Raw genomic sequence first — 26,443 nt, 5'->3', positions numbered from 1 at the left:
TCCGGCACAAGATTTCAACATAAAAGGCACAGTAACCGAGAGGAAAATGCAGAGGATCGCTCGTTTCCTGCTCCAGTCTTTTTCTTAAAGCTTTGCAGGATTCACAGCTCAAAATATACTTTACTCATCTTTAAACCGTGACTCGGTGCTTCTTAGTGGTTTTTCCGACTGGCTTCCACTGACAAAAAGAAGATGTGAATGGAAAGTGGGTGGGACCAGAAGTGTGTTTCTAAGATGGCCATATTAAAGATACTTGTAGATATTTGACTGACTGACTGAAACCCAGCACCAGGAGTGCTTCCAGGAATTTTTAAATGTGGTCCCGATTAAAAACAGAATATTTACCCATACCTAAAACCGTGAGTGGGATTTTCAGGCTGTTGTTTTTGTTCATAAAGATGTGTTTATGATTTTAAACTTTAGAGACATTTCACATCATCATCCACCACTTTAATGGTGTATATGCTAGAAACTAAGGAAAAGCCAAGTAATTTCTGCCAAAATTACACAAAGACAAGAGTGGCAACCATTTTCCCTTTCGTTTTGCTTCAGCGATTTATTCTCTGCTTTTTTGCAGGAAAAATATCTCTGCAAACTCAAAGGATTTCTTAATTATTAAATAACACAGAATGCGCAAGAAAAGCAAGCTCACAGTATGAAGTATAATTACTCAAATAACTGTAAGTGAACATATAACACACTTTTATTCTGAAAACAGACAATTAGTGTAATCTTTTAATCTTGACTGAAGTTCCTCGTTACGTAACAGATAAGGTTTATCATGTGAATATTGTAATTACCTTACATACTTCCTTATGCTCAGTAAACAGCTCACGCACAATAATTTAAAACCCAATGTAAATATTATGCAAGTTTACTCAGTTCTGTTTGATTGTAGTTTATTGATGGCATGTTTGTTGAAGTACTTCTCCAGCACATTTAGATTGCAAGCTTTGATATGCATAAAACTGGCACCGATGTAATATTTCTGGGGTTTTTTTTTAGTTACTATTATTTTCCCATGCAGCTTTCCAAAAATAGAAAAAGATCATCTTGGACTTGATTATCTCCCCCTATTTTACCCAGGCTTAAAAAAACAATAACAAAACATAACCACACACATACACTGGATAGTTTGCCATGGAAATTACTTTATTTTAGACAGGCAGCAGAGATCTTTCACGTGAGAGAAGAGACAGAAGGCGATATTGACAATACACATGGTTCATCACAGCTGCACCATTTGGCTCAGGGGGATAAGAGATTTTTTTTAAGCCGTTAAATATAAAGCCACATACTGTAACCATACAGACAGAGCAGGGCTGACAAAACTGCAAAACCGCAAGAGTGCTTGCAGAGTTCCTGAGATAGTCTGGCTGTGAGGGAGATGGGGCTGTTGCCAGGCAAAGAGACATTGTAGTTCTCAGGATTTCCCCTCCCCATCAGTAACATTCTCCTTTGAGAGTTTTACAAAAAGGCCAAACATCCTTAATTCATCAATTTTCAAGTACAGAAAATCTTGCATTTTAGGTATGGAGTTTGAAAAGTATTCAAGAAAGTGGTTTTAAAGTACAATTGTTGCTTTCACTCATCAGATGTTTGATGCTGACACACCTGCCTAACTCCTGGCCATTTCCATTCTTGTGTCCCCCTCTGGACAGCGAGTCTCTTTCTGACAGGCCCTTTAGAGGATAATCAATAATTTAGATATTAACGGCTATAAGAGTAAACATCTCTTGTCTCCGCTCCATTTCCAAAGTGTTGTAACAATGATGACATGTTTTTGTTTTTTTTAAAAACCCAAAACAAAACAAAGAGAGCATGTTCCCTTCCTGAATCCCAAAGTTTAGTCACCTCACTTAAGTTAAACACCAAGAAGGAAAAACAGTTACAGAGAAGGTGGGAAAGCCCTTTTCTACTAAGATGCTTATTCTCTTGCCCCAGAAGAGCAGGTGCTCAGTAACTACGTCCAAACAGAGTGTAGTACTGGGCCGGCTCCTTGCCGCTGACACACTTTTGTCCAGGTTGGAGGGTCTTCAGAGGAGTGAATGGGATACAGAGACTCTTGGCTCCCATGGACGGAGCACCAGGCTCCAGGTCCTGGTCCCTAAAAAAAGATCAAGCAAATAGTCCTTCAGTGGTGGAAATTAAGCACTCTGAGCACAACAAGCAAACTGTGGGGGAAATCACAGGAAACATTATGTATACAATACCAATATGTCAGACTTACTTAGCAGTGATTTTCTTGATCCAGTCCTCGCATTCAATTCCTCCACAGAATGGGATCTGGACAATCTATCAAGCAAAGGAAAATATATGAGATCAATTATTTATTCTGATGAGGAAAGACGGTGAGATGTCTGAGCTGTTGTGGCTTGTTTGTGTTACTCACCTTGCCCTGGTCCAACTCTTTCTGGAACTGCTCCATTGTGTCTGCAGCCACCATGTGACTCTTCAGATCATCTGAAGCTCTGACAAATAGACATTAACCAAGTGTTTACAGACACCATGTAATCTCACAGAATCTGTGTACACTTATTTATATTTTAACTTTGACACTTGTATCAATTATTAAATCCTCTAACAAAAAGCCCTGTGGTAGAACTGTCCTCGACTGGGGATGTGTCCATTTGTAACAAAACCTCAGTGTAGTAAGTATAACATACTTTTTGAACAGGCTGTTCTGGATGTCCTCCAGCATGTTGAGCAGATTCTTCTCCACTTCAGCCTCTGGTATTGTCACCTTTGCTCCTGAGTCTCTCCTCACTGCGACACACTGCTTCTGCTGCATGTCTTTAGGGCCCACTTCCAGTCGGATAGGCACTCCCTGGATGAGAGACCCCAGCATACAGAACAAGGAGTCAGAAACCAAACTGACATCTGTTTTTTTCCAATTAATATCCTCTGCATCAGGTTAAAACTATAATAAGGATTATGATCATGTTGTTAATGACCTTGAGTTCCCAGTGGTTGAACTTCCAGCCAGGTGAGTAATTGTCTCGGAGGTCAGACTTCACCCTGATACCAGCCTCCTGCAGCCTTTTCAGGTATTTGGTGCACTGAGCCAACAGCACCTCCTTCTCCTGCTCTGGCAAGGTTGCGGTGATCCCACAAGGAATGATGACAACCTGGGAAAGCAAAGAGAAATCTTAGACTGGCTGTTGCAGCATCATTTACATCAATATAATAGAATTTAAAAAAGGACCTTAACATCTTCATCTGTTACAAAAATAAAATCCCATGTGTACATGTGACTGAGTGTTCACCTGGAGGCAAGCCACTCTGGGTGGCAGCACGAGTCCCATGTTATCTCCGTGGACCATGGCGAGAACACCGATGGTCCTGGTTGTGATTCCCCACGAGTTCTGGAAAGCCAGCTGCTTCTCGCCCGGCCTCTTGGGGTCCTCAAACACAATCTCAAACATCTTGGAGAAGTTCTGGCCCAGATGGTGGGACGTGGCACCCTGAGGAAAAGGGGACTCTTGCTTCAATGCAATGTTTACTTGCTTACTTGAGTAAGAGGATTGAGAGAATAAAGCCAGTGTGTTACCTGAATGGCTCGGCCGCTGGCAGAGATGAATGCCTCCACGGTTGTTGTGTAATCTCCTCCTGCAAATTTCTCCTTCTCAGTCTTCCTCCCTTTTACCACAGGGATGGCCATTAGCTCCTCATACACCCTGGCATATAGATCCAGGATTTGCAGAACCTGCACACAGATGACGCATAAACAGCCTTCCAGAAAAACTGTACTCGAACATGTCTGCCTAGGTACGACTGTTTTACATTCTGTCATGTATATTACCTCCTCAGCTGCCTCCTCCTTTGTGGCAAATGCTGTGTGTCCCTCTTGCCACAGGAACTCTCTTGTCCTCAGGAAAGGCTGGGGATGTTTGAACTCCCATCTCTATACAATGGAGAAGAGATGCACACTAAACTGGGTGCTCTTCCATGAGCAATCTTGCAACCATTAACTAAAGAAAAGAAGGGAACACTGACCACAACGTTACACCACTGGTTGAGTTTGATTGGCAGGTCTCTGTGAGACTGGACCCACTTTGCATAGGCTGGATACATCACTGAGGTGAATAAAGAGAGATAAATGGGGTTAGGAACAATGTTAAATGTTTTCAAATTTATATGCTGAATGTGAGTCTGCATAGCTTTATGTTAGCCAAAGAGCTGTGGTTCAGACCTGTTTCACTGGTGGGTCTGACAGCGATGGGCTCTGCAAGCTCAGTCTTTCCTGACCGAGTTACCCAAGCAACCTTAAAAAAGGGGAAACCAAAACTGTAATAACAGGATATTGCACATTTACAGTTCTATATTTTTACTACTAGTTTTATTTGTATGATTATCTCATACACGCTCTTTCTGTAAAGAGCACTCGTCTGTTTGGGCAGCTAGGACTGACTGTTTTGACCTGCTGAGAGAATTTTTACGACAGCCACCTTAAATGTTAGGACTTGAACCTTTCAATTAACCTCCTGACATCACTAGGATATAAATGACGGAAGACCATAAAAATAATGGCAGAGTCCCATTTATGGATCAAGACTGTGCTTGATCCATAAATGCATGCGCGAGCATATCATTATGATTTCTTGTAGTTGCCTATTTCTTTAATTTATGTTACCCAGTTTGCTTTTTGTAAACATCAGAAGATGTCCGTGCAAAGTCTCATTTACCTCTGGAGCAAAGTCTGCAATGTGGGACTTCTCCTTCTCCAAAGCTGCCTGAGAGACAAACATAGGGAAGTAGCAGTTCTCCACACCCAGTTTCTTAATTTCCTTGTCAAAGAAGTCTTTAATAGACTCCCAGATTGAGAAAGCCCAGGGTCGCAGCACATAGCAACCGCTGACGTCATAGTACTCAATCATCTCAGCTTTAGTGATGACCTGAGGAGGACAAGAGAGGAATATTAACAGAAGATTTTGACTGACATAGCAAATTGTGCTGTTGGAGTAAAGGGTGATACTCACCTGAGAGTACCAGTCAGCCAGGTTCTCCTCTTTTTTGGCTTCCAGACCCAACCTGACAGGAGATATACAAATGAGTAAGAGTTATAGAAACATTTCATAGGTCTTTTAAGCACAATTTATTGTTAATCATGTGTTTCTTCGACAGAATTTCATTTATTTTCTTCACAAATTTGAGAAAGCGGTGATGAAGCACTGACAGAGAAACACGAACACAACAATCGGGTAATTCTTGGTTAGTGATCACTGCTCCTGAGTGCACAAACACAAGAGTAATGACTGCAATTTCAAGTCAAGTCCATCATGCTGCTTAAAGCAAACTGTATTTCTAAAGCTAACTGACAAAACAGAGCTGGAGCATGAGGGCAAAATGATAATCCTTTTTTTTTGGCACAATGACACTTTTACTGCCTGAGGAACAAAATCTACTTTCTATATATCCATATAGACGTATATAAACCCTTTTCTCTCCCAGCAGGTCTCCAACTGACAGCTTCAAGTGTGCAAAAACAAAAGTGCCAAAAACAAGACTACGAGTCTAAAACCATGTTAGTATCAAGGCTTTGTACTCACAGTCTAGAACTTTAGCATGCCAACATGGTAAGCATTAATTCAGTGGGTTAGCATTTAGTAATCCTAAACACAAAACACTGCTCAGGCTGAGGGGAGTGTCAGAGCGACTGTCAGGAAACAATTGCTAGAAAATGCAACTTATTTAAAAATGTAGCTTTTATTGAACCATATGGCAATTGAAAAAAAAAAGACAATATTTTACATACAGGAGAATTTTAAACATTTTTATTTGTATCATGTTTGCCATTTATTACATTTTTAAGTAATATGTATTGTAAATATGTATTGTTTGGGTGCATCAAAAATGATGCACCAGGCGTTAAGGAGTTAACTCTCCCCCTAGCCCAGGGGTCGGCAACCTGCGGCTCCGGGTGGTTTGGGAAAATAAATTAGAAGTATTTAGCTGAAGTGTATTTTATTTGTGTTTAGTTCTTTTTTTTAACTTGTAGTTCTAAATTGGAAGATTATTGTGATTTTGAAATATAAAAATAAAATTATATCTTATTATTTTTTCATCGCTCAAAATAAGCGTCACACTCGCGGAAGCCGATATACCCGCCAAAACGCTGTGCATTTATCGAGACTTTCAACACCAAGTAGGCCAGTTATGGATCTTCGGATCCACATTATGTTGTTCTTCACCGTGAACTACGTTAAAAACAAACACCGCTCACGCCTCACAGATGACAGCAGACACTGTGCGCAGAGGTTCGGGACCAGAAGTCTTATTGTAAACATATCACGCAGACCCGACGATGTTTGCATGAACACGCTTTTCAGCATCTCTTTATTGACCACTTTTCACACACGGCTGCTGTACGCATACAGCCGGCTGTAGCTTTTCAGCTCACAGCCCGACACACACCAACACAACAGCAGAGAGAGCACAGACTTTAAGGCAGTGAGGCGCGATTGCGGGTGCCGCTCAGGTGCGTCCGCCTCCCCTGCAGCGGCGCTGCAGACCACGCCCCGCCACACACATTAACCAGGTAAAATACATATTTAGGCAGAATTTTGCAAATATCTATTTTTTTTTTAGCAGCATAGTGCTTTTTTTCCCCAATTACTTTTTAAAAGTCAGGTCAAGGCTCCAAAAGCCCAAAGGCGATATAAGGGTGGCGGCTCACAACAGTTTGTTTCCTACATGGATCATTTTAGTTCAGCTGGGTGTCTTTCCTTTTGTTATCTTTCTTTAAGAGTTCAAAATGTGTTAATTACATAAATAAATGTAATTTTCTCTGTAGCACTTCATGAATTTCATAAGCAACACACCTTAGTTGCTCTGTGGATTCTTTTAAAAAGCAGTTAAAAACTTTTCTGTTCATACAAGCCTTTTGTTGATCTACGTATTTTATATTCTTTACATTATGTACATTTGATCTTTTACATTGTGTATAATGCCTATTGATTGTATTGTTTATTTTAATATTTGTGTACAGCGCTTTGTGACTGCCTGTCTGTGAAAAGCGCTTAATAAATAAACTTTACTTGCTTTAGTTGTTCACACAAAGCATAAAGGACAAAAAAAACCAAAACAATATATACAGCGTTATCTTCACTTTAGATTTCAAAAAGTATTTGCGGCTCCCAGTGTTTCCTTTTGCGTGGAAACCGGGTCCAAGTGGCTCTTTGGGTGTAAAAGGTTGCAGACCCCTGCCCTAGCCCCTTATTTACCACTCCCTATATTTAGACATGTACCATTTGTTTTATTGGATAACTTTTAGGCACATTAAATGTAGTGTATTATACAGTAAACAAGGCGCAAATTCAGACAGAACCTATAATTATTATATTATTACAACAAATTCCATCACTATACATCCGGTAGTTGTCAAGATGATTCACTAAAAGCCAAAAATATCAACCTCTTGATGCTGTGGTGATCATAGAAAACAGATATTTCAATCTGGACCAACCATGGCAACAGTGCCCTCTCTTGACAAACGGCTAAATCATGAATATTAAAAAAATTAGTAATGTAGCACCATCTTAAAGCCAGTAATTTTAGCACACAACAGGCACTGAATATGCAGGAAAAAGCAACCACGTCAGACTCACCGAATCTGATTTCAAAAACCCTCCTCAGTCGGTAAGAAACAGCAGCATAGGCTTGTGCTTCAACCATCTTCGGTTTCCAAATCAACACACCCAAATACCTGTGCGTGAGTGTGTGTGTGTGTGTGTTTATTGTTCTAAGACAAGACACCTGACAGGAAGCTGGTGGTGTTCATACCAACAACAGTCCTGCTTAAAATGTACTACTCATTGGAGTACAACCTCCATCACCTGCTGGGGGTTTCATGTTAAACATTCAAATATATGTTTACCAAACCGTGCATATTCTAATGAGCTCAAATCAGATGTATGAGAATGTGACCAGGTGTAAATGCTTTAATTTAACTCTCCATTTATTGTCAATTTTCAGCAAATTCAAGGACAACCAACTACAGACAGCTGTGCTATTTCTTTTACAATAATCTGCTTTCTTCCCCAATAAATGTTTCCCCCATTCATCACAGTCAGATGTACCCAAAGAACACATTTTAATGTGTTGAAAACCCAAAGACAAACAATAACTTGTATGCAATGCAAACAGTAAAATACTACTATGTTCCTCAATATTCAATGTTCATGGTATTGCATGTAAAAAGGATTATCATTTTAGCTGAAATCATATCAGAGTTGTTGTTATGGAGACCCATTTTAAACCAAAAACTGTGTTAGCTGAAAATTGAAATCTAAATTTAAGCCCGAGCTAGTTCATCTGCATTTGGAAATATGTGAAGAGAGATGGGTGAAGGAGTACTTCCAGTCTCTCACCGTGTCTGTTTCTTGGGTCCTTGACCCTCTCCTGCACCCCCTGCTCCTCCGGAGGACTCCTTGCTCTGGCCTCCTTTGTCTCCTTTACCCTTCTTCCCTCCTCCTCCTCCACCCTGTTTCTCAGACTTGTTCTCCTTCTCCTTGCGGTTTTTGTCCTCTCCTCCTGTACCACCAGCAGCAGCCACTGGTTTGTAGTCTTGTCCAGTGAGAGTCTTGTACTTGCTCTTCAGGTCCAGTAGAGTCTTCACAGCTTCGTCCACCTGGTCCTAAAAAGGAGATGTGATTGTTTATGTTTATGTCTGTGCAATTTTAGTTGTATTTAATACCACTCTGTAAGTTCTTACCTTGGGGGCCTTCTCAGACTTTAGCTTCCTCACCAGGTCTCCCTGCTGGGACACCTGTGAGAACAGCTCCTGAGCCTGAAGAGAGGAGTTAGACTGAGTGGAGGCTGAGCTGGCCTGGGTTTGGGTCTGGGCAGGGGTAGCTGGGGCTTGTAATCCCGGTTTGTAATCTTTTCCAGTATTCTGTTTGTACTCTGCCTTCAGAGCCAGCAACTGCTTCACTGCAGCATCTACTTGATCCTGAAAAAGAACCAATGGAAGGAGAAACATCAAGTCAAAGTCAACACCTCAAGGACTACTGAAAGCTACAGAGCCTCAAAAATTTAGGCAAATGGTAAAATCTCACCTTAGGAGCTTTTTCAGCCTTCAGTTTTCTGACCAGTTCTCCTTGTTCAGCGACCTTCTCATAGAGGTCATTGGTGGAGCCATTCTGGACTGGAGCGGGTGCTTTCTGAGGTGGGGCCGCTCCAGGCTTATACTCCTGGCCTGTGATACGTTTGTACTCTTCCTTCAAAGCAAGCAGCTGTTTCACTGCTGCATCAAGCTGGTCCTGAAGAAGATGAAACAAGGAAACTGTAACCCAATTTATTACGATGTTTAGGATTTTTGTGGGTAAAAATATTCCCAATCCAGTGCATGGTGAATATTGTTTTCCCACAATTTACATGCTGGCGACAGCAATCAGTTTTTTTTTTTCTATCAGGTGTCAGATCATTGTATTACCTAAGATTGGTCATGCATTTTTGATGTTAATTCAGACATTTAGCAGTTTTTGCCTATAGCCTTGTGTTCAGCTATCACTCTGATCAGTACAATCCCTCTGGATTACCCTCTCGCAGACAGCAGTTAGAGAAAATAGATAATTTGGTAATAGTAATAAAGCAAATACACACACATTTTTAATATAAGCACTGTTATAATTGTGTGAAACAAGTATGTTAAGCACATGCCGATACGGAACATTTACTGCAAAATTAATTTAAAACCCTAAAACAAAGTTAAAGTAGTGCAGAAAATGTGTGCAAATAAAGACAAAGCACTTTCAACTAGGGTGTTTGTAAGAAGAGTCAGAGAAGTAATTTTTTTCTTTCTTTCTTTCTTTCTTTCTTTTTTTAAGTGGTGACACATAATTCATGCCAAAATAAGAAATAATCAAACGTACAATTATCTGTACCAGCCCTGTTACCAGGAACCACGTAATGTTTCCAAGAATAAATCTAACTGGTTCGGCACTGAAGCCATGATAGGATGGATTGTTTATTTTAACACTTGTGTGTGTGTCTGAGTAACATTAATAAGTATTAGTGGTTTCAGACTAAGTAACTCCAAATTTCTGACATCCGATTTCCGAGGTGACCGGAATGTGGCATATGAATAAGGCAGGAATTTTTCTACTGTCTGTATTCATCATGCATTTGAATACCTTGGGGGCTTTTTCCGACTTCAGTTTCCTCACTACTTCTCCTTGCTGTGCAACATGTTCATACAGGCCCGAAGAAGAAGAAGGTGGCGAGGAAGAAGAGGTGGCAGTCACGGGAGATGAAGCAGAGGGGGCGGGTGTGGCCATCCCTGGTTTATAATCCTGACCGGTGAGCTTTTTAAACTCTGCCTTGAGAGCGAGGAGCTGCTTTACTGCAGCGTCAATCTGGTCCTGGTACCATTAAAAGTGATCTTATAGTAATGGGTATTTCAGAATAAGCTTGACTGTCATGCAAATGGCACGAGGAGGTGGAACGGTCACTGGACAAATGTTGTGGGACATCACAAGGGAAGGACCAGACAAGTGATTTTTGACGCACGAATTCAGCGGATATGAGATGGGACACAAAAAACGAGCGGACAAACAACGTGGGGCATAAAACGAAGATCTGACAAACAGATGAGGATGTGACTATGGATTGGAAAATGCCCTTTACCTTTGGTGCTTGCTCTGCTTTCAATTTCCTGACCAGCTCACCCTGCTGGACAACACGACTGTATGGACAGGACGTTGAGTCTGAGGAAGAGGTAGATGGGGCTGGCGTTGAGGCTGGAGGAGCCATGCCTGGCTTGTATTCCACACCGGTTTGCTGCTTAAACTGCTCCTGCAGATAAAGAACAGATGAGACTGTCAGTATTTTTTTTTTCAAGCAAAGCCCTTTTTGAACATCAACTCCTGACAATTTCAAGAGAATTTGGATTTAATATTTGCCAGAAGGATCAGAAGATAACCATCCATTTATCTTTTATCCATAATAATTAAGACAGGTAGGTTTGACTTTCCTTTGGTGTATATACACACTAGGACATAAACACACACACACACACACAATACATTCTCTTCAAAAGTAGGAATGAATAAAATCCACATAAAATTCCCAGAATAAAATCCTTCACACCCTGTGTGACCAACAAGTATAATAGAAGGAGGCTAGCTTTTCACTAATATTCAACTTTTAAGCTAGAAGCTGTCGGTTTTCAGGCAATAACAAATAATAATATAAAAGGCCGACTGGTAGCTTTCAAACTGGGCCTGAACCTTGTTTAGTTTTCACCTATTATTAGTCTAGCATTTGCTTTACTGGTTAAACCAGTTAGGATTCACAGGGTAGGTTCCTGCTACTGCCACTAATTGTACTGTGCTTTTTGTTTCCGTCTTAGTACATCCAACGCAAACATCAGAGCAAACTTTAAGTAATTCAGATGACTTTATGTCTTTCATACAGGACCATTAGGCGTATAATTGCAAACCCCTTACTGAATACTCACTGTGTTGTCAGAAGCCTGAGTCTTGCTCTTTTCCTTGGATCCAGCTGTTGGCATCTCCTTAGTGTGGCCATCTGGAATGTAGATGAGCACACAAGGACTCTCCTTACAGCTGTTGGGACTGCAGACACAACCCCAGTTAATAAAACAGTAATACAAAAAAATGGATACATGCCCAAAAGGTGTTTTGGTACTGAGCAGATTCGGGTTTCCACTTCTTTACCTGAGTGGCTCATAAGGCTGGTCACAGATGTAGAAGCCCCGCCTCTGGAGCTGGATGATGTCACCTTTCTTCAGGTTCTTCAAACAGGGGTCACCAAGCATCTTTTCTTCCAACTGAGATCAAAAACAGATAATAAAATAACCACATCCATGCAGTATAATGCACACACAGAGCAAATAACTGACCTTGCTATGTTTATTAATGTAGTCCTTGAAGTTGTCGTCTTTGGTGATGACAGCTTTGGAGATGAGTGGTTGATAGTTGACGCAGATGGCTGGCACCGGGAGGGAATTGTTTGTTTCAGCCAGCCAAGTGATCTTTGTTGTCTTCTTGTAGTCTTTGTTGTCCAGATTCAAGCTTGCCTTCATGGACAAAACCTTTCCATCAGCCCCTCTAAGTGATAAGAAAGGGCGACAGCATGAACAGATCAGAGGGAATTCTGATTCTTAAAAGAAATACAGATCATCTAAACGATGGTCATACTTGTTGATCTTGGTGATGATGAGGTTGCCCCAGTTGATAAAAGTAACCGTCTCTCCCTCTGTGAAAGTCTCAGCATCGGCTCCTTCAATCAGAACTCTAGGACCATACCAAACCTCCTTCATCCCAACCTCGGCATTCTAGATAGGCACAGAAATGGCATCAGCTCAGTAGCACTGCAGCAAAGCTACATTGGTAAGTATGCATCAGTGAACTGACTCATGCTATAGTCAAGTGACATAAACTGCAGTTCCTGGAGTGGCTGGTTTTCAAGTAAGGGAGAGTCAGTCCTTATAGCAAAAGATGCTGAATGCTATTAACGGAGATGTTTCAGCTAAAAACCAAGGTGCTCTTCCCAAAAGAGAGTAACACAAGACATGTTAGAGCTAAAAAGATTTTTAGGAATAAAATCAGTAGGGGTGCAACGATACACAAAATTCACGGTTCGGTTCGGTTCGATACTTTGGTGTCACGGTTCGATATTTTTTCGATACAAAAAAAATGTTCATGCCTTTTTAATTTGTCATTTATTAAAATTATAAATATATATTTTAACTCAAAAGTACAGTTTTTAAATTTAACCCTAACCCTTGTGCGTGTTTTTTATTTTGACAGCGAATGCGCACCTGCGGACCACTTATGTGCAGCCCTGGGGCCCGTTCTTCGTACCTCGCTAAGTAGGTTAGCCGGATTAGATTGTTGACGATTTCGCGTGATCCTGGATCAGTCGGTTCCCCGAAGCTCATCCGGGACTTGCTGTCATAGCAACAGAGCCGTAAGCGTAAACCTGCTCGGGAGCAGGTTTACTTTATGTAAACAGGATTAGATCGCGGCCACGCAGGTATGTCCGCTTCATTTATACGAAAGCAACAGCGATAAATAAATAACATCAATGTAACTGAAGATAATGCAGCACTTGATCCTTTTATTGATGTCACACAGATACATACAGGTCATTTCCTAAAAAAGGGAAATGTACTATTAACATTCTATTACATGTATGTGATTATTACAGATGTAATTCATATTTCAGAGTAGTAATTGTAAATTACTTCGTGTAATCAAGATGAGAGACCACGGCTATAAAAGCCAAGGTGGATTTGGGAAGCCTGTCGCAGCCATGTCCTGTCCGTTTACGCGAGCAACCCATTGCGGAAGGTGCAAGATTGATAAGGAGAGTCCTCAGAATTCAGCGTATATTGCGGGACAGACAGGATCCTTTAGCTCAGCGCGACAGTGTGCTCATTGAGAGATATCGATTTTCCCGTGAGGATATTATTTACTTAACCAACTTGTTGACGAGGGGGTGCAGGACCACCACCTGTCTTTTTTTGCTCTGCCCTTTTCTTGGTTGCTGTTATAAACAAACAAACAGATTATTTCAGGCTCTCTTTCCAAGAGACGAAAAGCAATATAAGTGATAAATATTACCATTCTGTAGAATATTCTTATATTTCACTTTTACTTGTTCCCATGTTCTAGTGGGTCCTGTTGTGGCTCTAATGTGAAAGAGGATATAATATAACAATATAATATAATGTAATATAATATTGGATAATATAGTGTAATATAATAAATCTACCCTACCGCCTACTGGTGTTGGCCAGAGGGGCCGATGGCGCAATATGGCAGCCTCGCTTCTGTCAGTCTGCCCCAGGGCAGCTGTGGCTACAACCGTAGCTGCCTCCACCAGTGTGTGAATGTGAGAGTGAATGAATAGTGGCATTGTAAAGCGCTTTGGGTGCCTTGAAAAGCGCTATATAAATCCAATATATTATTATTATTATTATTAAATTACTTACGAGTTTAATTTGTCAGCAACTTTCTGCCAGCCCTCTCTCCTTGCTTTTGCAGCCTTTGCAGTGTTCCCTTGCGTTCTGATTAAACTCTGAAACTCCTGAAATCCCTCACTCAGGAGTTCTTGCTCTGCTGCCGAAAAATACCGAGCCGAGCGCGCTCCTTCGACATTTTCGCCGACCAATCAGAGGGTTGCCGATCAATGTTTCTACTATCGATGCGTAGCCCCTTTTATGACACCCAGTGATGTCACATTACTGCGTCCAGCTGTACTAATCGTCAACAGCAGGTGTGTTCGGGGAACCGGATTAGCGAGCTCACGGTTAGCGCGATGATTTGATCTTGGATGTAGTAAGCGACGTACGAAGAACGGGCCCCTGGTTATTTAGCTCGTCATATTGCAGCCACAGAAATTCTTTTGTCCATGAAACCATAAAGCTGCACTTTCTTTTTGCCTTATAGTCTGATTTGTCATAACTTCTCCGTTTTGTGGTAAGCTTTTCTTTGGCTGTCACTTCTTCACCCTGACCTGTCTTATTTGGCTCAGCAGAACTGAAATGCTTTTACACACTCACTCACATAAGCTCAGCGATTCTCTGCGCGATCAACCTCTCACATGTTTAAGCTGCAGGAGATTTCACTTGTCATGTTTGCATAGTAAGCTAACGATTAATAAGACGATGTCAGAGGAATTGGTGCACAAATTATCATCACTCACCAATCAGTACTGTCGCTCTCTATACACAGTTCGCCGATTGCAAAGTGAAAGCAAAAAAACAAGCGCAAATTCAAACGCGACTTCAATATGTCACATATTGACAGTGGCTCACCGATGCCAATGACATAATTACCCAGCTACATTTCTGAAAGAATGCAAAAGCATTGACATATATTTTTCCTACAATAGCCCGACGGGCAGGGCAGAGACAGATTTTGGTAGCCCGACTGAAAAAAATCGCTAGCTCCAGGACGTCGGGCTAGCGATATTGCGAGCCCTGTATCTGATTGAGGAATCACTCATCTTTGGAAAAGAGAGTTTATTACAGAGAAATGTCTCTTTCCAAAATAAAAGCTATACTATCCGCTTCTTCTGGGCTATATTCTCAGCAGCATAAGGAGAATCATGTGCTAACAGCTGTCTAAATGACTCGGCTAAAGTTAGTAGCATGCTTGTTGTTTTGGTCTTTGCACTAGGATGATGTCTGCGTAAATGTGCAGTCATATTCGTTGTGTTCCCACTAGTGCTTTCAGGTTAATCTCGTTGAAATGACCTTAACGCCACAACACGGCAAATCTCCGTTAACGAGCTACCGCCGATCGCCCTGTGTGTGGGGCTAGACGGCCAACACGTTAACGAGCTAACTGCGCTAACACACTAGTTCCCACCCATGTAATTGAGCATTGCATGGCACATCCAACATACTGTTTTACTTTAGTCCATGATTCGCTTACCTTCAGGGTCATACATCACATGAAAACCAAAATAATTCCAAACACCAGATCTGAATGAGGGTGGGGGAGGTCCATGTGTCTTGCTAGCTTGCCCTGCGCTCTTCCTTCTGACTATGCTGTCTGTGTTGAGTGCTCAGTGGATCTGCGCTCGACAGTGCAGCCTAGGCGGAGTAGTCGAACGCAGATTCACTGAGCGCTCAACACAGACAGCATCGTCGGAAGGAAAGTTGATAAAATAAATTACAAATGTTGTATTGTTCGATACATAGCCGTACCGAACCGAAAGCACTGTATCCAACGGTTCAATATCGATACGAATATCGTTGCACCCCTAAAAATCAGTTACAATGAGATTTAAATGACAGCTGTTTTGATGGGACAAACTGGACAAAAATATGTAAGTAATCAAAATTGGCGGCAAGCTGTTAAAAACAAAACAAAAAAATCCCCTCAAACCTTGGGATGTTTGGCAATTTCCTTCATCTCCTCTGTAGCCTCTGGGACAGACACTGGCACCACATAGGAGCTGGATAGAGCTGTGTACCTGGGAGCTACCGGGTCTATAACCTAAAACACCAACAGAGAGAGACACATATACACACGCAGAGGTCAGTAAAAGAAAAATCTGCACTTCACATACAAAAAGCTGAGTAATGCAAGAAAAAAGCAAAATATGATGCAACTTTGAAGGCTTCTCCAAAAAGAAACAAAAATCTGGACAGAGACGCTTCAGCTCAGTAAGCGATAAATAAAACTAAGCCAGAGGAGGAAAAAAAAAGATGATTTCAAGAGTGAATAATGACTGTATGCAAGTTGGGAAACAAGCTTTTATTCAGCTGCTTACTTAGTCGCTATCCGCTTCCACTATTTTACCAGCCAGCCTGGATGTAAATGACAACTGAAGGATTTGAAAAAACGTTTTCATAACTGATTATAACGTATCGTACACACACTTTTCATGTTGTTCCACAAAGTTATTTATTGAAGATCTAGTCATAAAAGTCACCATTTCTCACAGATACTACTGCTAAAAAGTTTCAAGTCATTTTGTCTATTTAAAAAAATCTTTTTTAATATAACAAAAACATTCAGAAAAGTTGCAACCATCACTGATGTGCTTCAGTGGCACACGGGTTTCTCTGATGCAAGTTTACTATGTTAAAGATCAACAACTTTGGTTGATTAGAATATCAGCCCTTGTGGGCTTGAATGTAATCTTAAAATGGGGAGAAAAAAGCAAAAAAACCCAAAACAAAACATGGTTTTGAAAGTTGTCAGGGTAACAATTCACATATTATTTTCATAAAAATCAAGATCTCATACACATTCTGTATGAAGCCCTTTACAAATTGTCTTACCAATATGTACCATTTTATGAATCTGCCACTGGAAGACCTGTGACCTGTTCACAAATTAAAGACTTGGGTGTTCTCACTCAGTAATGCATGATTAACTATATGAAAGGGCAACTTCTTCATCACAAAAAAATACATAAATAAAACTGAAGTGGCGTAAAGGATGAAAAAGAGACAACAGATTCATAGGAAGATAAAGACAAACTGCCTTTTTGGTTATAAACATGCTGTTCAGGGCAGTTAATATGGAATATATTGAAGCATTTCCTGTATCTTCAGTGAATATGCTTTAGATTTGACATTTGTTCAATCTGTGTAAACATGTATAGAATAAAAACAACCATATTTACTTTACTCAGAATGTTTGGGAAGGGAAGCCAACAGTCACGTGACCCTAAATAACCACTATTTTAAAAACCTTATTTTGTATTGACTTAAAATTGTCTGTTGCATTGTGCCAACCTATTGTTTGGAATCCTATTGTTTGGGCTGGTAAAATAGCGCAAGCCATTGGCGGGCTTTCAGATTAACCAGCACATGATGGAAGCAGGGAGAGTGACAATGAGGAAGAGCAGGAGGAGCAGGAGGTGGAGGAGTACCTTCAGACAGCTAACGGGCAGCTTGGAAACAGAAGAGTGAGATGCTGTTTAATGTCAGATACGATAGAGGAAGAGAGAGAGGAAGAGACAGACACATTTACACAGAATGATCCATTCACAGAACTTATCCTTGCTGCTTTGTTACACTCTCCTGATTTGGTTTGTGTCTTATGTCAACGTCCAACGCCCTGACCACAAATGCATGTATGAATAAAATAGTGAATTATAATTTTTTCAAATGGACGACAGGGAAATCAAAACAGGGGAAGCAGAAGAGGAAGTGAAAGCTGAGTGATGAGAGTAATTAAGCAACTAAAGAATAAACTAATATGGAGCCTACTTTATTTCACTAAGCTTGGTGTAATTATCCATTACATTCAATAAAAGAAGACTTATTCTGCCTTGTTTTATCTACCAGTGGTGCATGAGCCATTAAGCATGTGTCTCTATGATGTCAGTAATTGTGGATATTGCTAATATGGTCATCAGTTTGCTGTCAGCATAAAAGCTCCTCCCACATGCTGTTAAATTCTGGCTGCCCTTATTAACAGAAATCAGAATAAAGCTTATTTAATGGAGGGTCAAGAGCTACCGTGGGTGAATTGATTAGCTACATAATGGTCGAGTTTAAGATGAATAAGGATTATATTGGATTATTAACCCTTTAAAACCACTGCAGTACAGTCCAAAGATACAATACACACCTAGAAATCAGCTTTGAAGTCATGTTTTGATTTTACACAATGTGGAAAAATGGCTACTATTCAAAAACGCCTAAAAATGGCAGGTATATTACTTCAACAACAGGAAAATATTTTAGCCTTGTCAAACAGACCAACAGTGTAAAGTTCCTAAAAACTGACCTAACCTGTTCTGGCACATAAGACTAAAGCACACAGTGGAATCACATTCACTGAGATTCATGTGGTCCAAAACAAAAATGAAAGTGATCATTAACAAATATGTAACAGGTAACAATTATTATTATTACTATTATCATTATCATTACAACTCATTATTGTGTTGGCCATTAATGCCCTATTTCTAACTTGATTTTGGTTGAGCTTAAAACATAAGTAAATAAGTAAAGCTAAATCAAATGCTTTCAAACCCAAATGCCTGCAAAGACACTAGGATGGAATGGTAGGAACAGTACGAGGCACTGGTGAGTAAACTGTCTGTTAAAAAGCTCCATATTTGAAGATTTATATAATAAAAGGAAAATAAAAGGTGAATTAAAAGCAGACAGCTGCTCACAGTTACAAAGTCTTGATTAGCAGAATAGAATTAGACAAAACTCATCTCTTAAATACCTGTTAAAAAAAAACAAAAACAAAAAACAGCCACCTTAAAACATCCCCTTGCTAGCATGAAGAAAGTTTATGAGAATAATGTAACTATCTGACAACTGCAAGGAGCAGCTGGTTAGTTGAACATGCACATGAGACCTTTGCAAAAACAGAGACAGCTGTCTTTAAATCGACCTCACTGCGACATGATCACTGCCAATTGGTAGCTGTTGAATTTAACCACCCTTGAATATAAATCCTTGTATAGGTCATACGTTTAAAACAGACTTTGTTTTTTGTTTATTTTTTGAGAGAAAAAAAACTGCTTTCACTTTCTTTACATTTAAACTGATGGTTCACACCTTCTTCCTGACTCTGGGATGAAGCAGCAAGTGCCAGCAAGGAAGACCACACAGAGGAAGCAACACTGACGTCCAGACAGTTGAAAATGAGGACATCAAATCATGAATACCAACATATGTGGGACGTGAAATGAAGCACCTAGTTTGGTTTTTCAGGTTTTCTGTGTTATTGGGGTTAATAAGCAGGCTGAGATTGGGGGTAATGAGGCAGAAGAGGAGGTGGCAAATGAAAGCATTTAAGAGAATGAAAAGAGCAAAGCCATGCCAGCAGTGAATTTGCAGAGCCTGTTTTTTTACTACAGATTCATTACATATACTTGAACGCTGGTAGATTTACACTTATACCTCTATGCTCACACGTGACATCTCTAACATATAAGTCAGGTTTTGACTGAAGAAAAATCCAAAACTAATTCACAAAGCAGGAAATAAAGTTATTTTGTGTGCAATTTAATATATCAAACTTATGTTCACTGTGCTCATATAAGCCCAATAAATACATTTATTTGTGTTGCTGCAGCAAAGCTAAACAGGCTTTAACAACAACTGATTAAAATTCATGATCAGAAACATTTTAAATGTTCTACTGACAAAAATTTCGACACAGATGAAATATAACAAAATTTTAAATGTACCTTCTTATTGAAGGCCCAGATCTTGTCCCACTCCATGTTAACCACAGACCTTGATCCACCCTAGGGAAAAAAACAGGGATTAATAAATAGAAAAAAAAAAAGCACATTTTTATTTAAGAATGTACTCATTTGCATCAACATTGTGGTTTTCACTTAGCACAGATTATTGCATCTTCTTTAAAATGCACCTGGGCTGCTATGAACTGCTTCAGACCCTCCACAGTCATTCCTCTTCTCAGCACTCCTCTGACAGTGGGGAACCGAGGATCATCCCTGAAGGACAAGACCCCCAAAAAAGTCAAAAGAGCACTTAAAGGGAGAGAGAGATAAAAAGCAAAACAAACTAAGCCAAACTCACCATCCATCAACATATCCCTGATCAACAAACCAGGTGAGCTTCCTCTTGGAGAGCACCGTGTTGTTGAGGTTGAGTCTGGCGTACTCCCAGACGTAGGGCTTCCTGAGGCCCAGAGCATTGATTATCCAGTAGAACTGCTCATCACGATCATGATACTCAGTGGTCCTGAGAGCATGGGTAACGCCCTCTAAGCTGTCCACAATGGGGCAGGCAAAGTCATATGTTGGGTAGATGCTGAAAGCAAAGAAGATGAGATGTATTATCAAACTTAATTATCTGAATGTGCTCAATTTTTACCACACACACACGCCGTGATTTGTTCCAAGGTACACAAAAACACAGCAAATTCAGAGTGACTTCTGTTATGCTCAACAATAAAGCCTTCACTGACCGACTGCTGCTGTAATGACCAACCCGTTAACTCAACTTGAGTGGTCCAGTCAACTTTAGAAAACATTTTAACCTTTTCACGCATAGCGGTCACTACAGTGGACAGCTATTCAAAGGCTTTTTCCTTGTATTTGTGTCAGTGTTGATGGTATACTTGCACATAAACCATTGCATTGGACACTGATGTGTCACTCCATACACATCAGTTATCCACCTAAGTGGATATGTAAAAAAAAACTCTTTGAAAAGTACATGTTTAAAAAATGAAGTTCAAAAATCTTTGTTTCATGCCTAAAGATGAATAAAAATACTTAAGAAAAAAAATCCTGATTGAGGTTGTCAGAATTCATGCATGAAAAGGGTTAAACCCCTGCATGGATTACGTTTATTGCCAAGTTCTATATGATTGCTTGTTTTTTGTCAGTGCGCATTGCTGGTTACTTTAGCATGCATCTAAAAAACAAAAAAAAAACCCAAAAAAACATGCGTCTCCATTTTTACCAGGTGGACAGTTAACATCTAGACAGACCTCATGAGATAAGTGATAAATGTGAAGAGCCACTACAAAGGCTGTAAATAAAGCTCAGAAATTTCCACGTATTTAAATTTAAAAAAACAAACAAACAAAAAAACAAAAAACAACAACCTTGGTTTCATGCTGTTCTCTTTTGTTAATGCAAAATGAAAAAAAAAAAAAAGAACAAAAGTGATCAATTTGACCAACTAAAATAAACCTACAACACAATATGCAAAATCACAGGACAAGTATGCAACACACATTTTCTTTAATACAAATTGAAAAAGTGCAAATTATAGTCAACATTTTGGATGCCACAGAAACTAGAGATTAATTCCTCATCAATTTTAGGATTTTGATTACTGGAATAAATAAAAATTGTTATTAATACCAGAGCAGTTTTTGAATAACATGACTTCCTCTGTTCGTGTTAATGCTAATTTCTGCTTTCTACGCTTTTCTTTTTATTCTGTGTATATAAATGCTACAATTCAGACTAATAATAGAATAAAGCCACATACTTGTAGGTGTTTCCTGTGCGAGGGTGGGCTGCGTTCTTGCAGCGGTAGAGGGTGGGGTCTCTCATGCAGCCATTGTTGGAGTTCATGTCAATCTTTGCCCTCATGCAGCATGTCTGACCGTACTCTGTTCCCGCTTTCATCTCCGACCACATCTTCATGTTCTGCTCCACGGCTGCAAGAGAGAGACACAGAGAGGAGTTGTATAGAAAAATCACATGTTGCTAGGCTTCAGCATTCACTGACAGGTCATCATCATCGTCCCGTCCTAAGCCGTACAATTGTTTCTGCAGGTGGACTCAACACGCTGCTCCCTCTCCTGCTTCATCTGCTCAGGTGGGGTGTTGTCGATGTAAGCTTTGCCCTCAGCAAGCAGCTTCTCTGCAAACTTCATTATAGTGGTAAAGTGGTCACTGGTGTAAGTGAACTGGTCTGGACGGATCTGGAGCATGGCAACATCTTCCAGGATCACCTAAAGAGCAGCACAGCAAAGAAATGTGAACACAAAACTTACACTTCATGGTTTTTTTTGTTATTATATTTATTTATCCAAGTAACAACAAAATAAATAAATAAATAATATCTTACCTTCTCAAAGTCCTCCTTCTCCTTCTCAGGGTTGGTGTCATCGAAGCGCATGATGAGCTTGCCTTTAAATGTGACCTGGTAGTGCTGGTTGAGCAGGGCAGCCTTGGCATGTCCGATGTGCAGGTATCTGTCCAAGGGAGGCAGAGAAAAAGTTAGGGAAGCTAGTAAATTAACAAACGTTTCTTCTAAACTCCAGATTCAAGTCGTACCCGCTGGCCTCAGGAGGGAACCGAACCACCACCTTGCCCATCTCAGCTCCTGGCAATTCCACAAACTTCCCGACATCTGCCTTTTTCCCTTCCAACTGTGAAAATGACACAATCAGTCAAGAATGGAATTAAAAAGTGCATTTATATCTTAATCTTACATGGGTCACAAACATAATAATCAAGCATTAAACATTCAAACATCAAAGTTTAATGTACCAGTTTAGTTTAAAGAGATAAAAAACAACATGTTTGGTGGCTTTATAAACATTAACATCTATTCTTTTTTCTTCGCATCTTCAGGTTAAGGATTCGGGTCATGCTCACCCAGTTTTACAATCATAGTTTGCCACAATGAACACTGACAAAATAACACTTACTTTGTTTTTGTTCATTGAAGCCTTCTTACTGGTGTACTTGTTGCCTACAGCAGTGAAAGGAACTTGTGAGCTCAGGAAGAAGAACCAGCGGCTGACATGGGAAAAGGATTTGCCCTGCTTTGGCCATTCCCCATGATCTGTGGATAAAGAGTCACAATCTGTAGTGCTGATTTTAAAATGTTTAGTTACATATATTTCACACTAAAATCAGTCAGAGAAAAAAGCTGTTATATCCTGGATGTTACTGACCTTTGAGAGCAGCCCAGACAGACAGATCAGCCAGGGTGAGGGCATGCCCAACCAGGAAGGTCCGCAGTGAGAGAGCCTTGTCCAGTTCAGCCAGTGCCACAGTCAAATCTGGCTGATTACACAGACTGCGAGCACTAAACTCCAGCCAGTGGTCAACCTGAAGACATCATGAAGAAAAAATTAAATGAGCATTCAGAACAATTGCAAAACATCACAGATATGCACAAACATACACACCTCAGTCTGCTCCATCATGTTGGATCCATACAGGCCAAGAGCAGGAGCAACCCGAGCCAAGTAGCGACAGATAGAGTTGTCATCGCTGAACTGGACTGAACTGAGAGAAGGAAAATGAGAAGAGACAGTTGAGATAAACTAATGTAAACTCCACATCTCTTATTTTGTACAGCATGTAAATTAAACTCGACCTGCAGCTCGATAATTGTGGCACCTACTCTGAGATGTGAAGCCGCGTGTCTTTGCCTTCCTCCACTGATACCTGCACACTGCTCTTCACATGTTCAGCTGTCAGAAGTGCCCCTGCAAGACAGACAAGACAACACAGTGTTTTTAGTGTTTTTACTCTCACACTCCAAAGCACAGCTCCAAAAAACAGTCAAATTTGATCACTGCATACCTGCACACTCAAACAGATATGAAATCTGACAACCAGGTGAACTGGTCCAGTGACACAAAGCACGCAAGCTGCAATCTTTCCCGTAACTCTGCACAACACCTACCTTAAGTTCAGTCTGCTTCAAACGCTTTTTGTACTGAATCCACATTCAACTCCAGACCTTTTATCTGCTTATTTCTTTTCATTTGTTTTCAAACTAAACAAACCGAACAATGGCATAAGCTCACATACAGACAAAATTACATTATTAGTTGTGTTACAGGTCTCACAATTTCACATTAATATTGTAACAGTATGCCACAGTTAATCTAGGAGGCCAATAAAAATTCATTTTTATTTCTGAGCTCATAACAAGCCTTGGTAAAGAACTCAAATAGATAACCCCCAAAATTCTGTAATCTGCTACACTGAACAAGCCCATGAGACAGAGTTGCTGAACATTTCATACACAGAGGTGACGTTCCTTTGAATAACTGATGTAATCTTTTGATGAGCATGCCAAACATTCATAGAGCTACCGTGAATATTTTCTAAGGATTTTTACCACACTTCACTAGTGACTGCAACATACAATTCCTACTGCCAGTTTGACCGGAGTGATTCAGAAAGTGGACCCTCGCCGTTTCGTAGAATATTGTAAAGTCATGGTTCCCTTGGAAAATGGCTTAACATTCATAGAAAATCTAAAGCTGTGTGGTGGGTGTCTGCTCATACTGTGGAACACAAGTCCTTAAAAATGATGTAAGTTGTAAAGACCAAAAGAAGAGCAGGGTTTAGAGCTTAATTGTCCGCTGTATATACTGTAAAATATAAATAGTACTCCCTTTCCTCCAGATTTTAGATAAGGCAACAGAGTCCAACTTCTTGAAGTACAAATAAGTGATACTTACTGTGTACTTATCTTTGTCATAGAATAATGAAAGAGCAGACCTCACCTGGCCATGAAAAGTGCCTGTCCAACTAATTTTGAGAAATGGAGGACTATGTATAAAAACAGCAATAAACCCAAACCAGTGCTTTTGTTAAACCTCCTGAACTAAAGCTGAAAGTCTGAACTTCAATCACAATCTTGATTTTTTCATGTACAGAGGCAAAGCTGTAAAGAAAGTATCTAAATACCTACAGATTTTATTGTAAGGTTTATATAGTCATATATTGGCCTGTCTACAGCTGGTGTATACATGCTCTGTATAAATATGCATGTATGTACAGCTGTAACTGTATGTTTACAGGTGCATTCCGGCATATCACCATTATAAAGGAAAGCTTCTCTCTGAATTTGTTGTGCCCTCGCATACATTCCAAGCACCTGCATTTCTAAAAAACCGAAAGAACACAGTGCAGGAGTGATCATCCCCATCCAGTTCTACTACGTTTCAGGAGGCTTGCATCAGCCTGCTGTGCTCAGTAAAAAAAATAGCTACACAGGGGCGCTGTTCAGCAATTATGAACGCTATTCATTTCATTAGCTTGCTTTTGGAAATAACTTCACAAAAATAATCCCTATAAATTATTTTCCACAGTTGATTGAACGTGTCAGAGTGGTCTGCCACAATGCATTCAGTTTCAGCAGCTTATAAAAACCGAAAGCTGCCCAGCTGAGCTAACCGGCCGGTCTTTAGCTAATGTCAACGTGTCAACCAACGTGTTTCATTTCCAAGTTCAAAAAGACTTTTTATGTGTAGTGTACTCATGATATGTAGATGTTACAGTGGAAGCAGGTGGATAAGAGTTAGAACCGCTGTTTTGAACAAAAAGAACATTTCGTGAACTGTTCACGTGTTGTGGTTTTGGTTTCAGAAGTGCCTACTGGCTAGCTAGCCTTAGCTAGTATTTGTATGCATCTACAGATCACCAATCTCCATTGATTTATGGATGAAGTCACACTCTTAACTTCATATTTTATTTGAAACAAGAGCTACTACTCATTTCACGATATTTTAACACTTTATATCATCTGCTATTAAATTCGGGTCGTGTACAATGATCAAATATAAGTCGTTTTAATTACAAAATAAAACTCCAACTTATTTTTTTCACATCTTCATGTCTGTCTTAACAAGATTCATCACAACGACTGATTTTTGATATTATAATTATATATTTTCCAGTTTAGTATGACACACAGGTGTAAGAAAGCTGATGTCACTCGCAACCTTTCATGCACACACACGGCTAATAGCAGAAAGTCACGTTATTTGGGGATCTCAGGGTGTAACTCACCGAGAGGAGGATTGCTTGTGTTGATGGTGAGATTTAACGCCATACTGCAAAATCCGGCTTCCACACAGGTGGTTACGAGACCCAGCTGAAGTTAACTGGCATGTACAAGAGGTCCACAGCACAGAAAACACTACTCCAGACACAGGAGAGAGAACGAGCCGAGTCGTTCTTCTTCGCCTTTCTTTGCGATTTACGGCAGCTGACATCCCTTTGAGTTACACTACTGCCCTCTTCTGGTTGTAATGGTCAATCGTCTGCTATGCAGTTGTTCAAATCAAATTATTTCACATAATTCCATTTTTACCAACTTAGATTAGTTAAAATCTATGAAGATTTACCAAGAGTCAAAAGTCGCACCTTTACAGTTTGTATCTTATCGACCCTTTTGCGATTCTCTTGGCTTTCATTAATAACTATAAGGTCAAGAAGATAAAGAAAATTGGTATTTTTGCAGGAAATATGACCCATAAAATTATTTTAATGTTATATTGATGTTAATATGTATAATAGTTTCTGTTCAATACAATGTTTTTCTTTTTCATCTTTCAGCTCTAGGCCTGTGTAGGGTCTGTCTTTTCTAACATGCCGACTAACGATGTTGTCAAAGAATAATTACAATACTTAAACAGTGCTTCAAGATTGCATTAACTGGCTAATCCTTGATCATTTAGCTTTAACTTTATATCTCACTGAAATATTAGTGTATTTTTGTCGTGTTTTATCTGCACTT

General features: G+C 40.0%; 1 protein-coding gene across 2 annotated transcripts; it reads right to left on the bottom strand.

The window, feature by feature from the left end:
- Positions 1-1,780: 1,780 nt before the first annotated feature.
- On the bottom strand, positions 1,781-25,876 carry eprs1 (glutamyl-prolyl-tRNA synthetase 1). 2 transcript variants are annotated; one of them, XM_080885689.1, is made up of 34 exons: positions 25,714-25,876; positions 23,309-23,393; positions 23,091-23,190; positions 22,854-23,010; positions 22,605-22,741; positions 22,228-22,322; positions 22,019-22,145; positions 21,710-21,902; positions 21,434-21,605; positions 20,006-20,239; positions 19,836-19,920; positions 19,648-19,707; positions 15,864-15,974; positions 12,162-12,298; positions 11,864-12,071; positions 11,679-11,791; positions 11,459-11,576; positions 10,627-10,794; positions 10,134-10,361; positions 9,057-9,260; positions 8,714-8,950; positions 8,370-8,635; positions 4,980-5,031; positions 4,686-4,895; positions 4,193-4,265; positions 3,997-4,076; positions 3,803-3,904; positions 3,551-3,706; positions 3,267-3,464; positions 2,955-3,128; positions 2,667-2,827; positions 2,393-2,471; positions 2,231-2,295; positions 1,781-2,107 (listed from the first exon to the last, which is right to left on the bottom strand). In XM_080885689.1, the coding sequence occupies exons 1-34, from the start codon at positions 25,754-25,756 to the stop codon at positions 1,957-1,959; spliced, it is 4,779 nt and encodes a 1,592-aa protein (XP_080741815.1). In that variant the 5' UTR covers positions 25,757-25,876; the 3' UTR covers positions 1,781-1,956. The 2 variants fall into 2 exon arrangements, with proteins under 2 accessions (XP_080741815.1, XP_080741816.1); XM_080885690.1 differs by lacking the exon at positions 10,134-10,361.
- Positions 25,877-26,443: the final 567 nt, after the last annotated feature.

This window comes from Rhamphochromis sp. 'chilingali' (assembly GCF_963969265.1).
Source record: "Rhamphochromis sp. 'chilingali' genome assembly, chromosome: 6".
Classification (NCBI taxonomy): Eukaryota; Metazoa; Chordata; class Actinopteri; order Cichliformes; family Cichlidae; genus Rhamphochromis; species Rhamphochromis sp. 'chilingali'.
This window is presented reverse-complemented; position numbering and strand designations above follow the sequence as displayed.

Coding starts and splice junctions, on each gene's coding strand:
- eprs1 (XM_080885689.1), bottom strand. CDS start 25,756: ATGGCGTTAAATCTCACCATCAACACAAGCAATCCTCCTCTCG. Junction 12,299..15,863: donor AAATTGCCAAACATCCCAAG/GTTTGAGGGGAT, acceptor GTGCCTATCTAG/AATGCCGAGGTTGGGATGAA. Junction 10,795..11,458: donor CTCAGGCTTCTGACAACACA/GTGAGTATTCAG, acceptor CTTTATCTGCAG/GAGCAGTTTAAGCAGCAAAC.